This window comes from Nyctereutes procyonoides, unplaced genomic scaffold (assembly GCF_905146905.1).
Source record: "Nyctereutes procyonoides isolate TBG_1078 unplaced genomic scaffold, NYPRO_anot_genome, whole genome shotgun sequence".
NCBI classification, from domain to species: Eukaryota; Metazoa; Chordata; class Mammalia; order Carnivora; family Canidae; genus Nyctereutes; species Nyctereutes procyonoides.
Window position 1 is genome coordinate 6,803,636 of NW_026575140.1, and position 19,917 is coordinate 6,823,552.

The following is a 19,917-nucleotide window of genomic DNA, read 5'->3' on the forward strand; positions in this document are numbered from 1 at the left end:
GAGATTGAGAGCCCCCATCCCAGCAGGCAGCCCCACCCTCCATCCAACAAAAAGACAAACTCTGAGGTCCTCCTGCACTCTCCTCATCCGTTGGTACTAGGCCTGTTATCCTCCATCCTAAACAGCTCTCCATGTTGTCATCCTTCCCCCCATCTCTACTGCCATAGCCTAGGCCTCCACTCCTATGCTCCCCTCCCCCAACCTCTAACTCTTTCTCTCCCTCCTCACCAGCCTCCCAACCTTAACTCCTCAAATCCTCTAAATGCTTCTCACTGGCCTCAGTATAAAATCCGAAATCTGTAAAATGACTTACCAGACCTGGAACTGCCTCCCACACTCACCAGCCGCTCTCATTGCAAACCCACCTACCTACCCCTAGGTCCACCCACGCCAAACTGTCTTTCCTTCTAACATTCCTCAAGACATCACCGCAGGTGAAGCTCTGCCCAAAATGTTGCCATTCCCTCAACCCCATACCAGCTCCCCTTTTCACACTCCTCTCGTCTCACTGGAAGCCTAGCCCCTAACCTGGGTTAGGCACCTCCTCAAAGCTCCCACAATTTTTATATTTTTCACAATAAAAAAAAAACAGGTAATATTTTATTACTATTGCTTAAAATTTGCAGTCTGACACTGAGTATGAACTGGAGGCAGGGAGGTTTTGTGTATCTTGTTCACCACAGTATTTGCAGCACCCAGGATGATGGCTAGGACACAGCAAGTGCTTCATACATAGTTTAGTTGTTCAATGAATGAAGAGGTAAGGGCTGGCCAGAAGCCCTGCCTTTGGGGTGGGTAAACTGCTGGAGTAGGCTGCCCACGCACTCCACTGCTATCATAGTATCTGGGGCCAAATCCCCAGTGGCACCCCAACAGGCATGGCGGGTGCTTGCCCAACTCCTGGAGAAGGCAGTCAACACTGCCCAGGAGCTCCAACAGCTGGGCCAAGCGGGGTTGTAAGTGTGGTCTCAGAGTCCTGTGGATGGATAGGATCTCAGCAGTAGCAGCAGAAGGGACCCTAGGGTCATCCAGGTGCTCCAAACCCTGTTGGGCAACTGACCGATTGCCCCTTTTCTGGTACCCAGTCTAGGCCAGGCCACCATCGGGATTCGTGAGGCCCAGCAAGTCCTCTGCCAGGCTGGTGAGCTCGTTCTCCTCGAGGGCCTCTACGAGGCGCTGCAGCGTGGCGCGGCGGCCCTCGGCCTGCACGAAGCGCTTCAGCAGCTGGAAGGCCTGCTCGTAGAGCCCTTCGCGCTCATACTCATAGGCCAGGGAGTCGAGCGCCGGGTCCTTCAGCGCTCGGCAACCTCGCTGCAGGGAACGCCCCACTTTGCGCCATTTGAGACCCACTGAGCGCGCGAACTTCTGTTGGTCCTGCAGGCTCAGCGGCCGGTTCACTGCGGAGGCGCGTAGGAAGCAGAGTGAGCGCGCGGGGAGGCCAGGACGGGCACCCCCCCCCCATTCCCGCCCCAGACCTTGCTCCTCCCCAAACTCTGCCTTCCCAAGGACTCTACCTCGCCCTCTGGCTCTCTGCGCACGCCTCACCTATGGGTTGTCCTTGGAACAGAAAAGTCTGGCCAGGTGGCGGCGGCGGCGGCTTCTCCTCTGAGAGGGAGGTGGCCAGGGACTGCGAGGGCGCTGGAGCGACCTCCACGTCGCCATCCTGGCGCCCCGAGCCACATGTCAGGTTCCGCAGTGCGTCCTCCAACTCCGAGAGTTCCTCGTCCCGGAGCCGATCAGGCTAGGGAGGGGAGTGCGGCGTCGGTGGGGGTCTTAGCCTTGGTCCCCGCCCCACGCCAACCTGGCCCCGGCCAAGCCGCACCTTCTGGGCAAAGATGCAACTCAAGCAGCGCTCCTCATCCGTCAGCAGGGTGTCCAGCCGCTCCGCGCCGGCGCGCAGCTCCAGTTGCAAAGGCACGGAGCGCTGGGCGAGAGCCGCCGCCAGGCACGCTTGCAGCGCGGCGCGCAGCGACCCCTCGCGGTAAGCGCGGAGGAAGCGGCTGCAGGGCTGGCGCCCGCAGAAGCGCAACTGCACAATCAGCTGCGGCTCACTGCGGTGGATCTTGAGCATCTGCAACACGTCTGGGCTCCCGCCACTCTCTGCGGAGGCGGACAGTCAGGCGACAGGAGGTCCCCACGCGGGGCCGTTCTCCAAGCGGCCGTAGTGGGGTGAAGCCCACGCAGACTCCCTCCCTGTCCCGAGCTCCCAGCCGGTAAACAAAACTGGGATGCACACAGCAGCAACCCAAAATGAAGGCCAGAACCTATCACAGGGAGTACCCTAAGACAGAGTGGGTGCCACCCCAGCCCCATCCTGAAGCCCCAAATAAGGGTAGGCAAAAGGGAAGTGGGGAGAGGCTTTGCAGCACAGAGAGGGGCATGTGCCCAGGGCAGCCAAGCCATCTGGGTAGGCGGCCACGGGGGCAGCGGAGGAGCGAGAGGTCTCAGGTCTTCAGCCTCTACCAACTGTAGCTCCCGCTGCCCAAGAAGGAGGCGGATCCCCCAACCAGTTTCAGCTTCCTGTGGCCTCTGCCCTGAGATGGGAAAGGAGCCCAAAAGGTAGGTACTGGGGAGGGGTCTTGGGCAAGGAGTGCTGCAGTGAGAGAGGAAAAGAGAAAGATACCCGATTAGTAGAAAGCAGCGAGCTGGCTGGTCTGGGGAGTGCGGGGCATGGAGCGGGGCTGGGGCGTTAGTGCGCAGACAGGCAGATCATACACAGACACGGGGACACACGTCTACACCTAAGGGCACACATATATAAACGGGTAAGATGCAGCCTATGAAACCAGCCTATGAATCCCTCTCCTCTCCCCCTGCCCCCGTCAAATCTTTTCCATAAGGCAGTGGTTAAGCACAGGCCCACAGAGTTGAGGAGCTGGGGCATGGCCCCCTGGTCTGGCCCACGAAAGGCCCAAGCCCCCCTTCCTCTTCAAGTGCCCCCCTGCCCACGCACCTGCCAGCGCAGTCCGCAGAGCCCTGTACACCGGCACCTTCTGCTGGGCCTGAGCGTAGGCATCAGATAGGACCACCTTGTCCAGCGAGGACTCCACAAACAGGTATGCGCTGCCCACCCACTCCTCGAGTCCATCTGGCCCAGTCGCCATCTTGCCTCCTGGAGACGCAGATGGTCAGGCATCCAGACCACCCCCAACCCAGCCGTAGAGACAACTGTCCAGCCCTGAGTGGCTCAGCTGTCCCCAGCCAGCTGGCACATTTGTGAGGGGAAGTTCATCCTCCTACAGGCGGCCCCTTGTGCCTCTGAATCTGCACAGCCCAGCCAGGCTCAGCCCAGACCTGCGGGAGGCCTGTCCCTCCACTAATTTCTCAGAGAAAGCCCAGGGTTACAGTGGCAGAGAAAGGGAGATATTATCCTGCAGTGGTGACAGAGAAGTTCTGACCCCTCCTGGGCCAGGATGTCTCTCTTTCAAAGCTGACAGGAGCCATCCTTATCGTGGATAGTGCCCATGCCACACAGCCAACCGAGCCCATGCCCTGGTATGCCTTCAGCTTAATCTTGAGCCCCCAAGATCACTTTGGGACCACAGCCCCCATTAGGTTTTCTCACCTGCATTCCTACTGTACCTCCTGGTTTCATTTTAAAGGATATCTGTGGTTTTCACCTGCCCAGATTCCCTCTCCCAATCCTGACTGACCTTTGGGGCATCCCCTCTTCCCTCTTCTCAATCCACGGCTAACCCCACTCCTTAGTTCCAGGTGTGCACAAGTGAAATATACCTAGCCAAACTGCATATTCCACTCCTCTTTCTAAAGTGATTTGTTCAGAGTTGGACATAGGTTTTAGTTTGGACCAATCAGAACCAGCTTGCAACCTTAGCTGGACCGATAAGAAAGAGATATTGTTTCCCTTCCCACCAGACTAAGCTGGAAGAAAGGGTAGAACTCATCTGCCACTGCCTGGAAAGAGCCTGGCTGAGGATAAAATCGACAAAGATACACAGCCAAAGATGAATAGGTGCGTGCCCAAATGTACTGTGCTCCTGGCTTTGTCTGCACCTTGAACTTTCCAGTTATGTGAGTTAAATCATTCCTTTATGTTCTAAAGTCCTTGGAACTGGGCTCTTGTCTTATGCAACTCAAATCATTCTATTACAGATTTCCTCCTTGTCCAGACAGAGCCAGGGCCCCTTGGTGCTTGTATCTCTTCTGTCTTCTGACAATATCCTAGCCCTAGATGGGGGAGGGGGCAAAATCCCAGTCAGGAAACCACTTCTTTGACCCTCCTCAGCTAAATTGCCTCCCAGTTACTGCACCACGAGGCAGCAGGTGGAGAACTGCCCTGCCTCTTCTTCCCTACTTCACCTCAGGCAACATCCCCTCCTTTTCCTAGAAACACAGGCTCAAGACCCCACCTACCGCCCCACCAGTCACACTTCTTTGTCTCTGATCTTTGTTATTTATATACTGTAGGCCGGGACGGCTGAGGAGTTGCTGAGCCCTAGCTGTGAGCATCCTGAATGTCAATCCTTTGAGCAGAACAGAAGGGGTGGCCCCAGCTGGAATTCGTTTACACGAGGGTCAGGGAACAAGGGAAGAGGAGGCACTGCCCAAGGGAACCAGGACCACAGCCTTGGACCTTGCTGGGGAAGGAGTAGGAATCCTGAGCTCAACGCAGAGGCTGCATTTCAGATCTCCCCCCAGACCCTAACCTGAGAGCCAAAACTAGGATAGTAACTGGGCAGGGGCCCTCTAGCATCACCCAGACCTGGCAAGAGAAATGATATCTGGTGATGGTTGCTCCCACCCTCGGTCTGAGCAGAGGGGACATGCCTTTTGAGCGCCCCCTGTCCTAACCTTCTGGTAGAAAACATATTAATACTCCTGTATTAGGGCGAAGCAGTAGTCTGGAAATTAACAGGAAGCTAGCTAACATTGTTAGCAGGGGGTTGGGGAAGAAAGCAGGGGGAGAGGAGGTTCTTATTTTCATTGTATTTAGTAACATTCTACTTTATGTAACATAGACATGTCCTTCATAGTAAAAGGCAACATAAAATTGAAGCAAAAAACAAAAACAAAAAACCCAAACGGGGTAAGACTCTATAGGTGAGGAGGGGGACCAAGAGCCGTACAAGACAAGAGAGACAAGTTAGGAGCCCAAGGGGAGTGGCCCAGAAGGTAGGAGAGTGTGGGGACCTGTCTGAAACATTTCCTCTTCCAAGTCTTCTTAGCGCCGAGACTGAGGGTGCTGACCTCATGAATGTGATCGGCCCCAGGGGTGGAAGTAGGGGCAGGAAGAGGCCAGCGTCTGCCTCTCAGGACGGGCACTAGAACCCTGGAAGAAGAGGGGATGCCCCATGACACTGGCTGGTGGACCGTGGGAGGTCAAACAGGTCTGCGGGGCTGGAGGTGGAGAGCGGCAGGTAACAGGGGCCGGACCCTCGGCTCGCGTCGTTCCCTGGGCAACTCCTTCCTGCGTGTCTCCTGCAGAAGCGCATCCCCGACAAGCCCCGCGCCTCACCGCCGGGGTCCGCCGCTCGGAGGGTGGGCCCAGCTGGGTCCCGGGGACTCCTGGCGAGCTGAGGCTGTGAGGGGCCAGCCAGGCGCAGCGCCCCTCCGCGGCCCTCGGGCCGCACCCACCGCGGGGCGCCCCGACTCCGCCGGCCCGCCCCCCCCCCGGCCTCCAGCTGCGCGCGCGTGCGGGGCTCGCAGGGCCTCGGCTCGGCGCTTCAGGAGCCCCGCCGCCCGCCTCCCGCCAGCAGGGACCGGGCGCCCCCTCGAAGCACCCTAGCCGGGCCCAGGAACCTGGGTGCTCACGGCGCCCCGCTGGCCGGCGCCGCTCGCGGAAACAGCCCCACGGGCCGCCTCTGCCCCCGCCGGCACCGGGAAGCCCCCCGCACTAACCTGGCCGCCTCGGCCCGGCCGGGACTCCCACGCCCGCGCGGCTCCTCGCGGCTGGGACGCTTCCGGGTGTGCGCGAGGCGCAGGGGCGGTGCCTGACCGAGCCGCCCCGTGGGCCGCGGCGTCCCGCCCCCTGCTCCCGGCCGGTCTTCCCGCCCACTGTGCGCCGCCGCGGGTCCCCGCCTCTGGGCACAGCCCACCGGGTCCGTGGAGCAGGTAAGACGCTGGCGCCGGAGGTTGGACGGCGAGAAGAACGGCCCCAGGCACAAGCCTTCGGCGCTTTCGGCGCTTTCGGCTCCCCCGAGGGGGTGGGGGGCGGGTGAGAGCTGCCCCGCTTTCTCAAGCGGGGAGCAGACGGACCAACACGGGGCACCCCCTGGACACCAGACTTGTCTAGTGACGTCTGGGGGCCTTGGGCTCTATGACCTCTGACCTCTCCTGCTCCCTGACACTCAGAACGGGACGCTGGTGGGTTCAGGTTCAAGCCTGGCCGCGGGTATCTGAAGCCCTAGGATCCATGAGGCGCAAATTGCAGCGGGGACCGTTAGCCTGGAAAATATAGGGAAATAGGAAACTGGGGAGTGGTGTGGAACGCTGCGTGGGAAAACCTTCAAGCACCCTACAAACGGGCAACTTGGAAGAGGACGCACACTTTTCAATAAAGGCCGCGCTCCGGGCTGGGTCTGCAGAATTCCAGCTGAACCGACGCCGCCCAACCCGAGCCTGGACTGCGCCGGGGGCAGGATCAACACTTGAACCCGGGGCGCCTCAGGCCCCAGAACCTGAGGCCTTTCTCCGCCCCGCCGGCCTTCCTCTGGGAAGCTCCGGGGCCGTCTCCCCAGCGAGGTGGAGGGCAGGAAGACGCCTCCTCTCGCCGAGCAGATTCCGCGGTGCCCCACCCGCGCCCCAGCCTCCTGATTGGCTGGTGGCCCCCGCCAATTACAAGTCTTCTCCACTGACCCCGCCCTGTTAACCCCACCGTCGCTCTCCAGTGGCTGGCTTGGCCAGGACGCGGTTTCTAAACTCGGGACCTGTGGAATCAACTGGCATTTGTTGAAATTCAGATTCCTGGCCCCTACTTTTTCCGGAGAGCCTGATTTAATAAGTGGGTACCCCCCCGCCCCCCAAGGACTGAGTTCCAGTCCTTCCCTGGAACTCAGAGTATAAGTTGGGAAGAAAACAGTTCTAGAAGATGTCTGGGAAACTGGTCTGGTTAGTCGGGGTGGCTCTGAGTGTGTGTATAGGGAGGCAAAAGGAGGCGAGATGGGCTCTCGGAGGGAGGGGAGGGGAGGATGGGGTTGCCCCAGGTCAGGGCTGGTGCAGCCGCCCTCCATCTTCCCCAGGGAAAACTTCAGTGACTAGGAGAAAGATCGGATAGCATTTTCCAATCCGGATATTCGGCTTTTTCAACTTCACACACAGGTGGTGGTTGCATTCCTCCTAGTGTAGCATAAAATGCAGATCTATTCGAGTGAGAACGTAGTGTAAAGGAGAATCAGAAATCTTTCAGCATCCAGGGCCGATAATGGGTCTGAGACCTGTGCAGTAAGTGGGACAGGGCCTCATGCTTGGTTTAATAACTCGGCTAAATGCTCTGCTGTCACTGTCTTGAAAGTACTAATAATATTTTCAGCAAAGAGTCCCACATTTTCATTTTGCACTGAACTTTGCAAATTATGTAGCAACTTCTGGGCCACAGGTCTTTTTACACATAGGCTCCACTGGTTCCCTCAACACTTTGGATTTCTTGAGCCCAGAGACACCCCTCTCCCTCTTTCCAGGAGAGAGCTGTTGGAAGCAGCAGAGCTCCCACCCTGCACAGGGCCATGGCTGAGCCTGGAGAGCAACTGCCAGAGGAGGTGCTGGCACTCATCTTTCGCCACCTGCCCCTGCGGGACCGTGCCACCGCTGCCAGGGTCTGCAGAGCCTGGGCTGCTGCTGCTACCTGCAGTGTCGTGTGGCATGACACGACCATCAGGTGAGCAGACTCCTCCCTCTCCTGCCGCCCTCTTGCCTTCTCCCTTTCTCCATGGAGTTGGGGGTTGGGGATAACCACATTTAAAAGCCTCATCATTACTAACATTTATCGACTGCCTACTATCAACCGGTGTTCGTGTTCTAAGTAACTTCTATATACTAATTTAATCCTCACGAAAACCTTATGCATTGGATAGGTAGTATTATCTCTATTGCACAGATAGGAAATTGAGGCAGAGGGATTTAATCATTTCCTACAGATCACTCAGCAAAATAGTAGTAGAGGCAGAATGGGAGCCTGACAGTCCAGCGGTCAGGCCCCATCTTCTTAGAGACCTCTGAGAAAGCTCAGTTCCTAAAATATCATTGGCTTTCCCTGCCAGGGTTTCAATTCGTGGCAGACACATCTTCTTCTAAAGGGTTAAGGTGGGCTCCCTGAGAGCCTCAAGCTTGAAGCCTGAGACAAGAAACCTGAAACCAAGTAGCTTCAGGGAAGGCATGTGGGTACTGGAAAGTGTTTAACCTCTAACTGAGCATCTCTGTAAATAAAATCTGTAGACCAACAACAAAAAAGGGGGGAGGAGTTAAGGTGGGAGTTCCCTCGTATCAGCGACTATTTTGGGGCAAGCTGGCATGGTCAGGACGAGGTGTATGTGTAGGGTGTCAGAAAGTGGGGATGGTAGCTGTACTCCAGGCTAAGGGATGGGCAGAGGCTTCTTGCAACCAATGCCTTTTTCCACCGTTCTAACTCCAAGTTGCGACTGTGAGCGAGAAGGCACGCTGCTACCATACCTGTCTGCCTGCCTGGACCACGTTCACAACCTACAGCTGGAATTTGAGCCGTCGAGGGAGCCGAGCCGCCGTGCGGCCACTGAGCTGCTGACCGCCCTGGCGGGCCGCAGCCCGGGACTTCAAAGCCTGCGCCTGGAGTGTCGTGGGGAAAAGCCGCTCTTCGACGCGGGCCACGACATCCTGGACGCGGTGCACGCCATCTGCCGGGCCGCCAGTGCGCTGCGCCACCTGGACCTTCGGCGCTTGCCTTTCACCCTGGACGACGCGCTGGTGCTGCAGGCGGCACGCGGCTGCCCCGAGCTCCGCAGCCTTTTTCTGGACAACCGTACGCTGGTGGGCAGCGTGAGGCCCGACTCCGTGCTCGAGCTACTACAGGCCTGCCCGCGCCTGCGCGCCCTCGGCCTGCACCTCGCCAGCCTGTCGGGCTCTGCCCTGCAGCTGCTGGCGGCGCGGGACCGCGAGCCTTTCGCTCTCCTGGCCCTACGGTGCGCGTGCCCGGAGGACGCACGCGCGCCACCCTTGCCCGAGGAAGCCTGGGTTGCGGTGCGCCGCCGCCACCCGGGACTGGCGGTGGAGCTGGAGCTAGAGCCGGCCCTGCCTGCCGAGAGCGTGACGCGCGTCCTGCAGCCCGCCGTTCCCGTGGCTGCGCTGCGCCTCAGCCTTTCTGGGGATACGGTAGGCCCGGTGTGCTTCGCAGCGCGCCACTACGCCACGAGCTTGCGCGCGCTCGAGGTGCGCGCCGCTGCCTCGGCGGAGCTGGACGCCGCGCTGGAGCGGCTGGCGGCGCGGTGCGCGGGCCTGCGCGAGATACACTGCTTCTGCGTCGTCCGACCCTCGGTGCTGCGAGCCTTCCGCGAGCACTGTCCGCGCCTGCGCAGCTACACGCTCAAACTGACGCGGGAGCCGCATCCCTGGATGCCCACGACTGTGGCATGAGCGTAGCCGCGTCCCCAGCAGACGTGTGGCCACCGGAACGCTGGATGCATTTGCCCAGGCGTGCGCCAAGTGACGGCCCGCTCCTTCAGGGCTCTTGCCTCTTGTGCCTCTGGAAGATCAGGGCAGGTGGGCTAGCGCCGGGACCAGCCCCGGGCGGCCTGAGTCCACAGGGTGGATCTCCCTAATGGGATCATCTCCCGCCAGCCCCGCTCCTCTGCGGACACTGCCAGCTCCGCGGCCCTGTCCTGGGGGGGGGGGGCGGGGGGAGGACCCTGGCTCGGGCGGCGCCTCAGGTGTGAGTGTGAAATAAACAAGTCCCGCAGCAACGGTGTCCTCTGGAAGGTGGGGCCCGCTCTGAGGGGGAGGGCGGGAACCCTCAGGCCCCAGGGCCGACCCGGCGGCAGTGGGGCCGATCAACTGTGCCCAAGCGGCTGCGGAGGTCAGGGCGGGGCCTCCGCACCCGGGAATGGCCACGCCCCAGGGTTCGGCGGACGGTGCCAGCTTCTCTCCGCACCCGCTCCCCACGTCCCCTAGCTCGCTCCGCTCTGCCCTCGCTATCCAGGCAATGGCCATCGCCTTCCAGGGCTTTTCCAGCCCACGACGGGCCGCGAACGGGTGATTTCTCCCGAAGAACAGGGGAGGAAAAGGCCCGAGAAGGGTCGACCTCGCGCCCAGGTCTCCCTGCCCGCCGCATCCCTCCACGCACAGTGGATCCCAGCCTCCGCCTCGGGTCGGCGGGCGCGGCGGCCGCGGCCGGAGCCCCGCCCCGCGGGCTCGCACGTGGCCCCCTCCTGACCCGGCGCCGGGAGGCGGAGTAGGGCGGGGCGGGCGGCAAGCGCAGCACTTTCCGCGGCTTTGACGAGCCCGCGGCGCCCGGCCCGAGCGCTTGCTTAGCCGGGCGAGACTGCGCCATGCAGGAAGCGCCAGCCGCGCTGCCCACGGAGCCGGGCCCCAGCCCCGTGCCTGCCTTCCTCGGCAAGCTGTGGGCGCTGGTGGGCGACCCGGGGACCGACCACCTCATCCGCTGGAGCCCGGTGAGGGCTGGGGCCCCTCGACCTCCCCAGTGGTCCCCGGGACCCTTCCACGTCAGTGAACATCCACGCCCCCCGCCCCCCGCCTGGGACGCGGCTGTGGGTCCCTCGACCCGGCGGTCCCGTGTAGTTTACCTTGGAGGGGGTGTGCGAGACGGAGGTGAGGCGACTTCCTCGGGACCGGGACCGAGGAAAGGGTAGGAATCTTCGAGGTCCTTTAGTTGCCACCCCACCCGATAGACAGGTCGGAAACGGCGACCTGGAGAAGGGAAGGGCCGGGGCGGGGCTAGCTCGGTGACGCCGTGGGTCCGGGACCCGCAGAGCTGGAACCCGAGCTGGCGCCGCTGCTCTCTTTCCGAGAACCCAGTCTGGAGGCTGGGTCCGGCCAGGGTAGGGAGTCCCTGCGGTCGCCCCGGGCCGGGCCCTGCCCCACGTCTCCACGAGCCGCAGGCCGGGTCCCCAGCGGGAGTGCGAGTGTGCGCGCGCGCGCAGAGGCCGGCGGACCGTGGGCGGCGCGGCTCACCGAGGCCGGGTCTCCGCCCGCGCGGCGGGGGGGCGGGCGGCGTTCTTGGCAGAGCGGGACCAGTTTCCTCGTCAGCGACCAGAGCCGCTTCGCCAAGGAAGTGCTGCCCCAGTACTTCAAGCACAGCAACATGGCGAGCTTCGTGCGGCAGCTCAACATGTGTGAGTGCCCAGCGCCGGGCGCGGGAGTGGGTGCGGGGCACGTGGCGCGCGCGAGGCACGGTTCAGCCCCACGCCCCACTCCGCAGACGGTTTTCGGAAGGTGGTGAGCATCGAGCAGGGCGGCCTGCTCAGGCCGGAGCGCGACCACGTCGAGTTCCAGCACCCGAGCTTCGTCCGCGGCCGAGAGCAACTTCTGGAGCGCGTGCGGCGCAAGGTGGGGCGGCCTTCAGGAGCCGGCAGCCCCGCGTGGAGGCCTTGAGGCGGCTGCAGGTTCCCGAAGACTCGGCACTGACGGTGCCTTCGCCTGCAGGTGCCCGCGCTGCGCAGCGACGACGGCCGCTGGCGCCCCGAGGACCTGGGCCGGCTGCTGGGCGAGGTGCAGGCTTTGCGGGGAGTGCAGGAGATCACCGAGGCGCGGCTGCGGGAGCTCAGGCAGTGCGGGGGCGGGGGCGGGAGGGGGCGGGGAGGGAGAAGGGGCGTCGCGGCGAGCGGAGGAGCCGGCGGCGGGCAGGTGTTCCGGACAGCTCCTTCCTCCCTCCGGTCTCGGTGCCTCCACCCAGACAAACGGGCTGAGCCGTGGCTCTCTGTTCTGTATGGATGGCGCACACCTGGCCGTCTTGGGTTTAGACCTGCCATTCTGGGGGCCGGGGGGGGGGTGACTGGTGACTAGGCGGACTCTCGGATGCCTCAGCACCCTCCCACGCCTTTCCCGCAGGCAGAACGAGATCTTATGGAGGGAGGTGGTGACTCTGCGGCAGAGCCACGGTCAGCAGCATCGCGTCATTGGCAAGGTGTTCCTCTCCCCCTACCCTGCTTCTCTCTCCCGCCCCAACACACCCACCTTCTCCCGACTTCTTTGCTCAAAGGGGCAAATCCACCTGCAACTGCCTGTTGGGTGGGGTCAAGGTCCCAAATATGAATTAACCCTTTGCTTCCTCTTTAGCTGATCCAGTGCCTCTTTGGGCCACTTCAGACAGGGTCCAGCGGCGCAGGAGCTAAGAGAAAGCTGTGAGTGAGAAAGTCAGGGATGTCCACGCCACACCCCCACGCGCGCACACTTCCAGGAGCCTCCTTGCCAGAGGCCCCATGCAGGGACTTCTCCAGAAGCCCTCTCACCAGGAATCCTCATTCTTCTTCCCTGCACTACAGTTTTCCTCAGCCCATGGCAATCTCCCCAAGGGCCCCCCCTCCAGGACTTTCCCTCTCTCCCCCTAAGTCTACCACCAAGTACTCTCCCTTCCCATATCCTTGTGTTCCAGGACCTTAGCCCCCAATTTTTCCCCCAGCAGCCCCCTCACCCTCTCCCCAAAGCATCCCAACACCCGAGGGTCAGGGGCTCATACCATGCTCCCTCCCTCCTCTCTCCACCCCCAAAGGGCCCCCATTTCTGGGGGGAGCCCCTTCTGCCTCCAGCATGTGACTGATGCCCTGGCAACAGGCCTCAGCTCTGCTGACTTGGCTGCTGGGGCCTAAGGGAGGGAGGTGCAGGCTGAGAGGCATGGGGGATGAACCTGCCCTGCCCCCTGCACAGGTCTCTGATGCTGGATGAGGGGAACTCATGCCCAACACCGGCCAAATTCAACGCCTGTCCTTTACCTGGTGCCCTCTTGCAGGATCCCTACTTTATCCAGTCGGTAGGTTTGTGCTACTCCTCCCTTCCCTAGGGCACAGTTGGGCTTATGGAGAGCCTGTTCCCTTCCCCCATGTCCCTAACAGGAAGAGAACGTGGAGGCCAGCCTTTCTTCCTCCAGACCCTGGCTCCCCAGCATGGACTGAGCCTCCCTCCTCAAACCTAACTCCTTAAGTCCATGTGGGTACTGGTTGGGTTATGGCTCGCCCTGTGGCTTGAGGTAAGGGACTGGGCCTTGTCATCTACTTACAGCCCCTCCCAGAGACCACCTTGGGCCTCAGCAGCTCTCATAGGGCCAGGGGCCCTATCATCTCTGACATCCATGAAGACTCTCCCTCCCCTGATGGGACCAGGCTTTCTCCTTCCAGTGGTGGCAGGAGGTAAGACCAATGGGGCTGCCCTCTGGGGAGCTTGTGGGGAAGGGCCTGGCAGCCTAGATGGCTGTGGGGGTAGAGGGGGAGGTCAGTGCCAGGGTCTGGTTGAAGCTTTTCTCCGGTGCAGGGAGAAGGGCCTGGCACTGCTCAAAGAAGAGCCGGCCAGCCCAGGGGGGGAAGGCGAGGCCGGGCTGGCCCTGGCCCCAAACGAGTGTGACTTCTGCGTGACAGCCCCCCCCCCACTGCCCGTGGCTGTGGTGCAGGCCATCCTGGAAGGGAAGGGGAACTTCAGCCCCGAGGGGCCCAGGAATGCCCAACAGCCTGAACCAAGGGGTCCCAGGGAGGTACCTGACAGGTGAGCCAAGAGTTCATGATGTGAGCCCTGTGGGCCACTTTTGCAGATAGACCACCACTAAGTAGCTTCCCAGCCTTCTGTCCATTGTGGCTGAGGGGGAGGTGGGGATGATGATCTGACCTGACTTCTCAGAGTCCCCTGGAAAGTAGAAACTCCCATCAGGTCAATCAGTATATCTATGGTAGAGCTCAGGAATCTATTGTAGGAGTTCATTTCAGTATTGGAAACATTGTAAAGTAGATAAGAGTTTAAGAACCACCGGTGTTGACAATTCTAAAGCAAGGGGACGTATCCGGAGAGCAGGGATATCCATGACTCAAACCTCACATCGAAGCTAGGAAGCAGAAGCACTCTAAGTACACTCTATGTGGGGAGCCCTCTCCTACTATTTTGTAGATGTCAGATTTTGATGCTGATGTATCCAGCTTCCTTGGGAACCTAATAGGGGGTGAACACTGAAGGCCAACAGCAGTTCTCTATGTACAGGGGGACTCTGGGCCTGGACAGGGGGGCGCGAAGCCCAGAGAATCTGCTGCCTCCCATGCTGCTTCGGGCCCCCCCTGAAAGTGTGGAGCCTGCAGGGCCCCTGGATGTGAGTACACCTTTAGCAGGGCAGGGGCATGGGGCTTTGTGAGGTCCATTTAGCCTGGGGAGGGCACCACTGATTAAGAACTTCCCCCAGGTGCTGGGCCCCAGCCATCAAGGGCGAGAATGGACCCTGATGGACTTGGACATGGAGCTGTCCCTGGTAAGACGAAGGTGGGGAGGGCAGGGGGTTCAAGTAGCTGAACCAAGCCCTCAGCCAGAGCCCCAGCCCCACTCCTCAGTGCTCCTCCCCTGCTGCTTCAAGGGGTTCTTCTCTGCAGATGCAGCCCTTGGGTCCAGAGAGGAGTGAGACTGAGCTGGTGGTCAAGGGGTTAAATTCTCCGGGGCCAGGTAATAGTTGTGGTAACCACCTGGGGGAGGCCCTAACTGGTGGGAGCTACCTGGCTCTGGTGAGCTGGGCAGTTTGTGTTTTGGAGGGGAACCCCCAAGTTCAGGGGGCCTTTCAGAGAGCTGTTTATGCCACCCATCCTCTCCCCACTGGGTGACAGTGGGGAGGTTGAGGATGGATGTTCATCTTGACTGACCAGAGGGCAGGGCAGGTGAGGCTTTCCTTTCCTGAAGAAAGAAGGCAGAGCTATTTCTCCCTGCTGAGCACAGCCCAATCCTCCTAGGGAAGGACTCCACACTTGGGGCACCACTCCTGCTCGATGTCCAAGCGGCTTTGGGAGGCCCAGCTCTCAGCCTTCCTGGAGCTTTAACCATTTACAGCACCCCTGAGAGCCGAGCCAACTACCTAGGCCCAGGGGCCAATCCCTCCCCCTGAGACCCGCACTGCTGTGAAGCCAGCCTAGCTGAGGGGCTGGCCTGCAGCAGCACGACCTTCTTAGCTTCCTGGTGCCCCTTGGAAGAGGCTGAAAAAAGACCCTGCTACTTTGCAGTCTTTCTCCATTACTGAGTCCTGCATATAAACAGCATTTTTTTTTCTGTGTTTCTGGTCTCTTTTCTCTACCGACCAGGGAGCACAGAAGTCAGGGGTGGGGGGTGACTCTGCATTCATAGACATTTCCAGATCCTAAGGCTTTAATAGCAGAATATCTGGAGAGTGGAAGTGCTTGGGGAACCAGCCCCTAGTTCTGCTTAGGCTCCCCTCCTCTGGCTGGATCCAGGGCTGGCACGTGGCCACAGCAACCTCCGGAACTCAGGGGCTTTTGGGGTCACATCCAGCTCCACAATGCAACTGCTCTGTGATCCTGGGTAAGCTGGACCCCTTCTCTGAGCTTTATCTGGGATAAGCCAGAGGGTTCTAGAAGATGGCTGTAAAGCTCCTGGGAATTGCCAGGCCCAGTGGGCGCTGGATGCTTGGGGGGGGGAGGGCAAGCCGAACTTCCCCCTCCCTGGCTCATCCCGTGCACCCCAGGTGGAGGGGGAAAGCCGACTCTGCGTGGAAGCCCGGGCGGCGCGCGGCCCCTGCGTCCTGCCTCCCGGTGTCCCAAGAAGAACGCCCCCTCCCCCGCCCCCCCTTCCCGGCAGCCCTGGCCGCCCCGCCCCCGCCGCAGCTGCTGCTCTCCTCCCCACCCTGCCCGGCCCTTTCTGCCTCGTCATCTACTGCCCCGCGGAGGCTCGACCCGTGAGTGGGGCCGCCCGGAGCGCGTAGACCCGGGAGCCCCACCCCACCCGGCTGGGGGAGGGAAGAGAAACTGAGACTGGGCAGATTCCGCGCCCCGCCACCCCCCGCCGAGCTCCAAGGAGGTCTGTGAGCACCGCCCCTCCGCCGGATTCCGACCCTGGGACTGGGTGGAGGGGAGGTGAGCGCAGCCCTGTGGCTGCAGTTAGGGTAAGGCTCCGGCCTTTCCCACAACCCTAGCTCCCTAGCAGGAGCCGGCGCCCAGCGGTGGGAGGGAGGCCGAGACCCCCCTCGAGGCCTCGCACGCCGAGCCACCTGGAGCCCCGGGAAGGATTTGGCCTGGGACCTAACTTCGCTGTTCACTTCGGGGCATTGAATTGCAGAGGGAGGACCCCGAGAGCTGGGGTCTCCGCACCCCAGACGGGACAAAGTGCAGGACTTGGCATACTGCAGGGAGGAAGCTAACATGAAAATAAATTGGGGAGCAGCGAGGGAGAAGGAGGGGCCAATCCAGTCCGCACCCCCCCCCCCGCACTTGTACAGAGTAGGTCTTGCTCTGGCAACTGGGGAGAGAGTCTTTGGAGGTCTCCGCTGAAGAGGGCAGAGGGTCCATGTACATAGTGCGTGACGTCAGCGTGGTGGTGAAGGATTATGCTGTTCACTGGGGCACGCAAGAGAAGGAACCAGTCTGCCTTTGGGACACTAGGGTGGACGAGGGGACATTTTAGTCTTAGAGGGTGGGTCCATAGCATGGAGGGAGAGGAAGGGTATTCCAGGCTTAGGGAACCGCATCTGCAAATGTTCAGATGTGCCAGGGACTTGCAGGGTTCTGGCAGCACTGTGTGGTATAGGGAAGTGCGGGAAAGCCTGGCTGCCGAGAGGGGTGGAAGGTGGCTTGAGGAGCCAGACCAGATCATCTCGGTTCTCTCTGATGGACGGTGGGGGCCGGCAGGGGGTGGAGGAAAGGGACCGGTAGGGCTGATAAGCTGCTTGGCAGGAGATCTCATTGTAGTTCAAGCTAGAGCAAGTCAGATTCCAATTCTGTCACTTGGTCTCTCTGAACCTGTCTCCTCATCTGTAAAATGGGGACAATAAATCCTGTCCCAGAGACTTGTCAAAGTCACTATGCTGCGAGGGTGATGGGATGGCAGTGAGAGGTACTTGGAGAGACTGTCATAGGAGATGGGTGATGATAGTGGGGTTGAGGGAGGATGCTGATGGAGACCCACTGAGAAGTAGAGGAGCAGCATTTGTCAGAGATGTGACATGAAGGGAGAAGGAGGGAAAGTGGGTAGTCCGGCCTCTGCTCAGTGGCCTGGGGGGAAGGCTGACACTTCAGTATGGCCAGGAGGGATGAAATGGCCAGGGAGGCATAGCATGACACCAAGTGGTTGTGAGAGAGACCTGGAAGGCAAGCAAGATGGGGGCCAGGACCAAAGCTGCTCTCCCAGACCTAGAGCCAGGTAGAGAAGTAGAGGAGTGACCCCAAAAGGAGGATGAGACCCAGGAGGGTTCTGTGTGTATAAAGCCAAGGCTAGGGGAGATGGGCTGGGAGAGACTGGTCTAGGGCCTGACCTCTTTGCCCCTTAATGCCAGGGGCCTTGCTGCCTGGGTCAGGCCACCCCAGAAGTGATGGACCATTGTCCTTAGTTGTTAATAAATGGATAAAGCAAATTAATTTCTGCCTAACACCTGCTGCTTGCTAGAGACAATCTCGCAAAATGGGAAGATCTGTGAAAGAAAACAGTAGAGGTTCAGCAAGCATTTGTTGGCAGCTTTTACGACTTGGGTCCATGGTATTTAAAAATGAAGCAAGAGGGGCGCCTGGGTGGTTCAGTCGACTAAGCATCTGCCTTTGGCTCCGGTCATGATCCCAGGGTCTTGGGATGGAGCCCCAGGTCGGGTTCTCTACTCGGCAGGGAGTCTGTTTCTCCCGTTCCCTAACCCTCTCCCTCTGCCACTCCTCCCGTTTGTACTCTCTCCTTTGTCAAATACATAAATAAAATCTTTCTTTAAATAAAAAATAAATAAAGATGAAGCAAGAAACGATTCCAGGGCATCAGGGAGACAGTTGGATCTCAGCTAATGTCGGGAGATCTTGGTCAGAGACCAGATTGGGGTTGCAACACAGTGGTGGCATTGTGAGAGGCTGCAGGGGCAGAGCCTACCCGGGAAGGATGGGCCTGGGGTCAGAATAAGGAGCCTGGGCCTCCTCTAGTCCGTGAGGGGAGGCTCTCAGCACTCGTTCTCTGGGTGCAGAGGGGACTCAGCATCCCGCAGGGTCTAGGCTGCGCAGGAAAAGCCAGACTAAGAGATGAGGATGACAGAGAACTGTTCAGCGGATAGACTGGAAGGACCTGTCTGCAGCTGGGTGCCGGGTGTCTATCAGGATCAATCGCAGGTCTTGCTGCCTGGAAGCAGGCTGGGAAAAAGCAGTTTGGATGAACTGGCTCCGAATAGAATGCCTGATCCGCAGGCCGTGGGGGCTCAGGAGCGCTGTGCTAACTGGGGAAAGGGGTAGAGAGTAGACGAGGACCTGGGGATAGCACAGAGGACAGAGCCACGGCTGACGTTTAGGGACCCAAGGAGGAGCCTGAGGAGGCGACAGAAGCGGCCTGAGAGGCAGGACAAGTCCTGTGCTGAGGAGCTGTTCCGCTGCCTGCGTCGAGGTGAGCGTCGGTGCCAGCCACGAGTGTTCATTGAGACCCTGGGAGAGAAGTCAAGGGCGGGGGGGGGGGGGTCGGCCCCACTATCTCTGTCCCCCTCCCCCATGCAGCCCCCGCCATGGGCAACGCCCAGGAGCGGCCCTCAGAGACCATCGACCGCGAGCGGAAACGCCTGGTGGAGACGCTGCAGGCCGACTCGGGGCTGCTGCTGGACGCGCTGCTGGCGCGGGGCGTGCTCGCCGGGCCCGAGTACGAGGCGTTGGACGCGCTGCCCGACGCCGAGCGCAGGGTGCGCCGCCTGCTGCTGCTGGTGCAGAGCAAGGGCGAGGCCGCCTGCCAGGAGCTGCTGCTCTGCGCCCAGCGGACCGCGCGGGCGCCCGACCCCGCCTGGGACTGGCAGCACGTGGGCACCGGTGAGCCTGGGGGGCGGGGCCTCAGCCCGGGGCGGGGCGCGCGGGGCGGGCGGGGCGGCGTGCGGAACCGAGGGGTCTCCCGACTTGGGTCTGTGTCAGGGATACTGCAGAGGCGGAAAGTGAGCCTCGGATACCCCCGCCTCCGCCCCAGGCTACCGGGAACGCAGCTGGGACGCTGCGTGCCCTGGCCACTGGACGCCTGAGGCCCCTGGCTCGAGCACCACTTGCCCGGAGCTGCCCCGAGCTGCGGACTGCGGCGAGCCGGGGGCTCCTGGGGGCTCCGAGGCAGCGCAATCAGGATCCCTCGAGGAACCCGATCCCGAGCTGGAAGCTGGGGCTGAGCTGGAGTCGGAACCCCAAATGGATTTGGAACCAGAACCGGAGGCAGAACCGGAACCTGAACTGGAGCGGGAACCCGAACCGGAGCCGGAGCCTGACCTCGAGGCGGGTGATGAGTCTGAAGGTGTGAGGCTACCCAAACCCGTGGGGGATTGCCGGCAGGGTGGGCCCCACTTGACTAACCACTTTTTCCCCTATCATCTTTAGATTCCTGAATGCTGGAGCGCTCTCAGGCCGCTCCCTGCTCAAGCCAGATAGGAGCTGGGATTCTGCACTGGCTGGGATCCTTGCCAAGCCCCCGTCTGACTCAGTACCCCAGGAAGTGAATAAACTCCGGAGGTTGTCTGGGCTCTGTGACTCCGGCTTTTTGCCCAGGAACTAGGCTGTGGGTCCATGCCCCTGAGTCTCAGCAACCTCAACAGCCCTGTGCCCCAATGTCCAGTCTTTAGGCCCATTTTGTCCTCAGTATCCCAAGCTGCACCCCCGGAACCCTCAGTCCCAGCGCCCCAGTGGGACAAACACCAGACCCTGGGGCACTGCCCCACAGTCCTTTTCCTCTCATGAACCAACTGGAGGTGTCTATGGGGGGCGGTGTAGTCACCTGCCCCACTTCATGGAAGCCCTTGGGCCTGGGATAGAGAGCCAGGGAAGGGAGGCTTCCCTCCACTTAGGGCAGGCTGGAGCTCACAGTCTT

The 19,917-nt window shown here is 60.8% G+C and overlaps 3 protein-coding genes across 16 annotated transcripts; 2 read left to right on the forward strand and 1 right to left on the reverse strand.

Moving 5' to 3' along the window:
- Positions 1 to 580: 580 nt before the first annotated feature.
- Positions 581 to 11,246, reverse strand: TRADD (TNFRSF1A associated via death domain). Of its 7 annotated transcripts, none has more exons than XM_055305664.1 (6): positions 5,860 to 5,918; positions 5,209 to 5,290; positions 2,954 to 3,112; positions 1,823 to 2,100; positions 1,546 to 1,741; positions 581 to 1,397 (listed from the first exon to the last, which is right to left on the reverse strand). In XM_055305664.1, the coding sequence occupies exons 3-6, from the start codon at positions 3,102 to 3,104 to the stop codon at positions 1,087 to 1,089; spliced, it is 936 nt and encodes a 311-aa protein (XP_055161639.1). In that variant the 5' UTR covers positions 3,105 to 3,112; positions 5,209 to 5,290; positions 5,860 to 5,918; the 3' UTR covers positions 581 to 1,086. The 7 variants fall into 7 exon arrangements, with proteins under 7 accessions (XP_055161639.1, XP_055161634.1, XP_055161640.1 ...); XM_055305659.1 differs by having other exon boundaries at positions 5,152 to 5,290; XM_055305665.1 differs by having other exon boundaries at positions 1,823 to 2,593; positions 5,152 to 5,290.
- Positions 6,004 to 9,806, forward strand: FBXL8 (F-box and leucine rich repeat protein 8). 2 transcript variants are annotated; one of them, XM_055305657.1, is made up of 3 exons: positions 6,004 to 6,072; positions 7,638 to 7,834; positions 8,589 to 9,806. In XM_055305657.1, exons 2-3 carry the CDS (start codon positions 7,683 to 7,685, stop codon positions 9,559 to 9,561), a joined length of 1,125 nt encoding a protein of 374 aa, XP_055161632.1. In that variant the 5' UTR covers positions 6,004 to 6,072; positions 7,638 to 7,682; the 3' UTR covers positions 9,562 to 9,806. The 2 variants fall into 2 exon arrangements, with proteins under 2 accessions (XP_055161632.1, XP_055161631.1); XM_055305656.1 differs by lacking the exon at positions 6,004 to 6,072 and adding an exon at positions 6,837 to 6,961.
- On the forward strand, positions 10,392 to 19,573 carry LOC129497102 (heat shock factor protein 4). Of its 7 annotated transcripts, XM_055305644.1 has the most exons (17): positions 10,392 to 10,595; positions 11,168 to 11,276; positions 11,363 to 11,490; positions 11,587 to 11,711; positions 11,992 to 12,067; positions 12,220 to 12,284; positions 12,808 to 12,910; positions 13,159 to 13,286; positions 13,408 to 13,635; positions 14,122 to 14,227; positions 14,318 to 14,383; positions 14,502 to 14,571; positions 15,348 to 15,435; positions 18,383 to 18,474; positions 18,582 to 18,884; positions 19,036 to 19,347; positions 19,431 to 19,573. In XM_055305644.1, the coding sequence occupies exons 1-17, from the start codon at positions 10,473 to 10,475 to the stop codon at positions 19,436 to 19,438; spliced, it is 2,130 nt and encodes a 709-aa protein (XP_055161619.1). In that variant the 5' UTR covers positions 10,392 to 10,472; the 3' UTR covers positions 19,439 to 19,573. The 7 variants fall into 7 exon arrangements, with proteins under 7 accessions (XP_055161619.1, XP_055161620.1, XP_055161626.1 ...); XM_055305645.1 differs by lacking the exon at positions 13,408 to 13,635; XM_055305651.1 differs by lacking the exons at positions 15,348 to 15,435; positions 18,383 to 18,474; positions 18,582 to 18,884; positions 19,036 to 19,347; positions 19,431 to 19,573 and adding an exon at positions 14,853 to 15,169 and having other exon boundaries at positions 13,127 to 13,286; positions 13,512 to 13,635.
- The last annotated feature ends 344 nt before the right edge of the window (positions 19,574 to 19,917 follow it).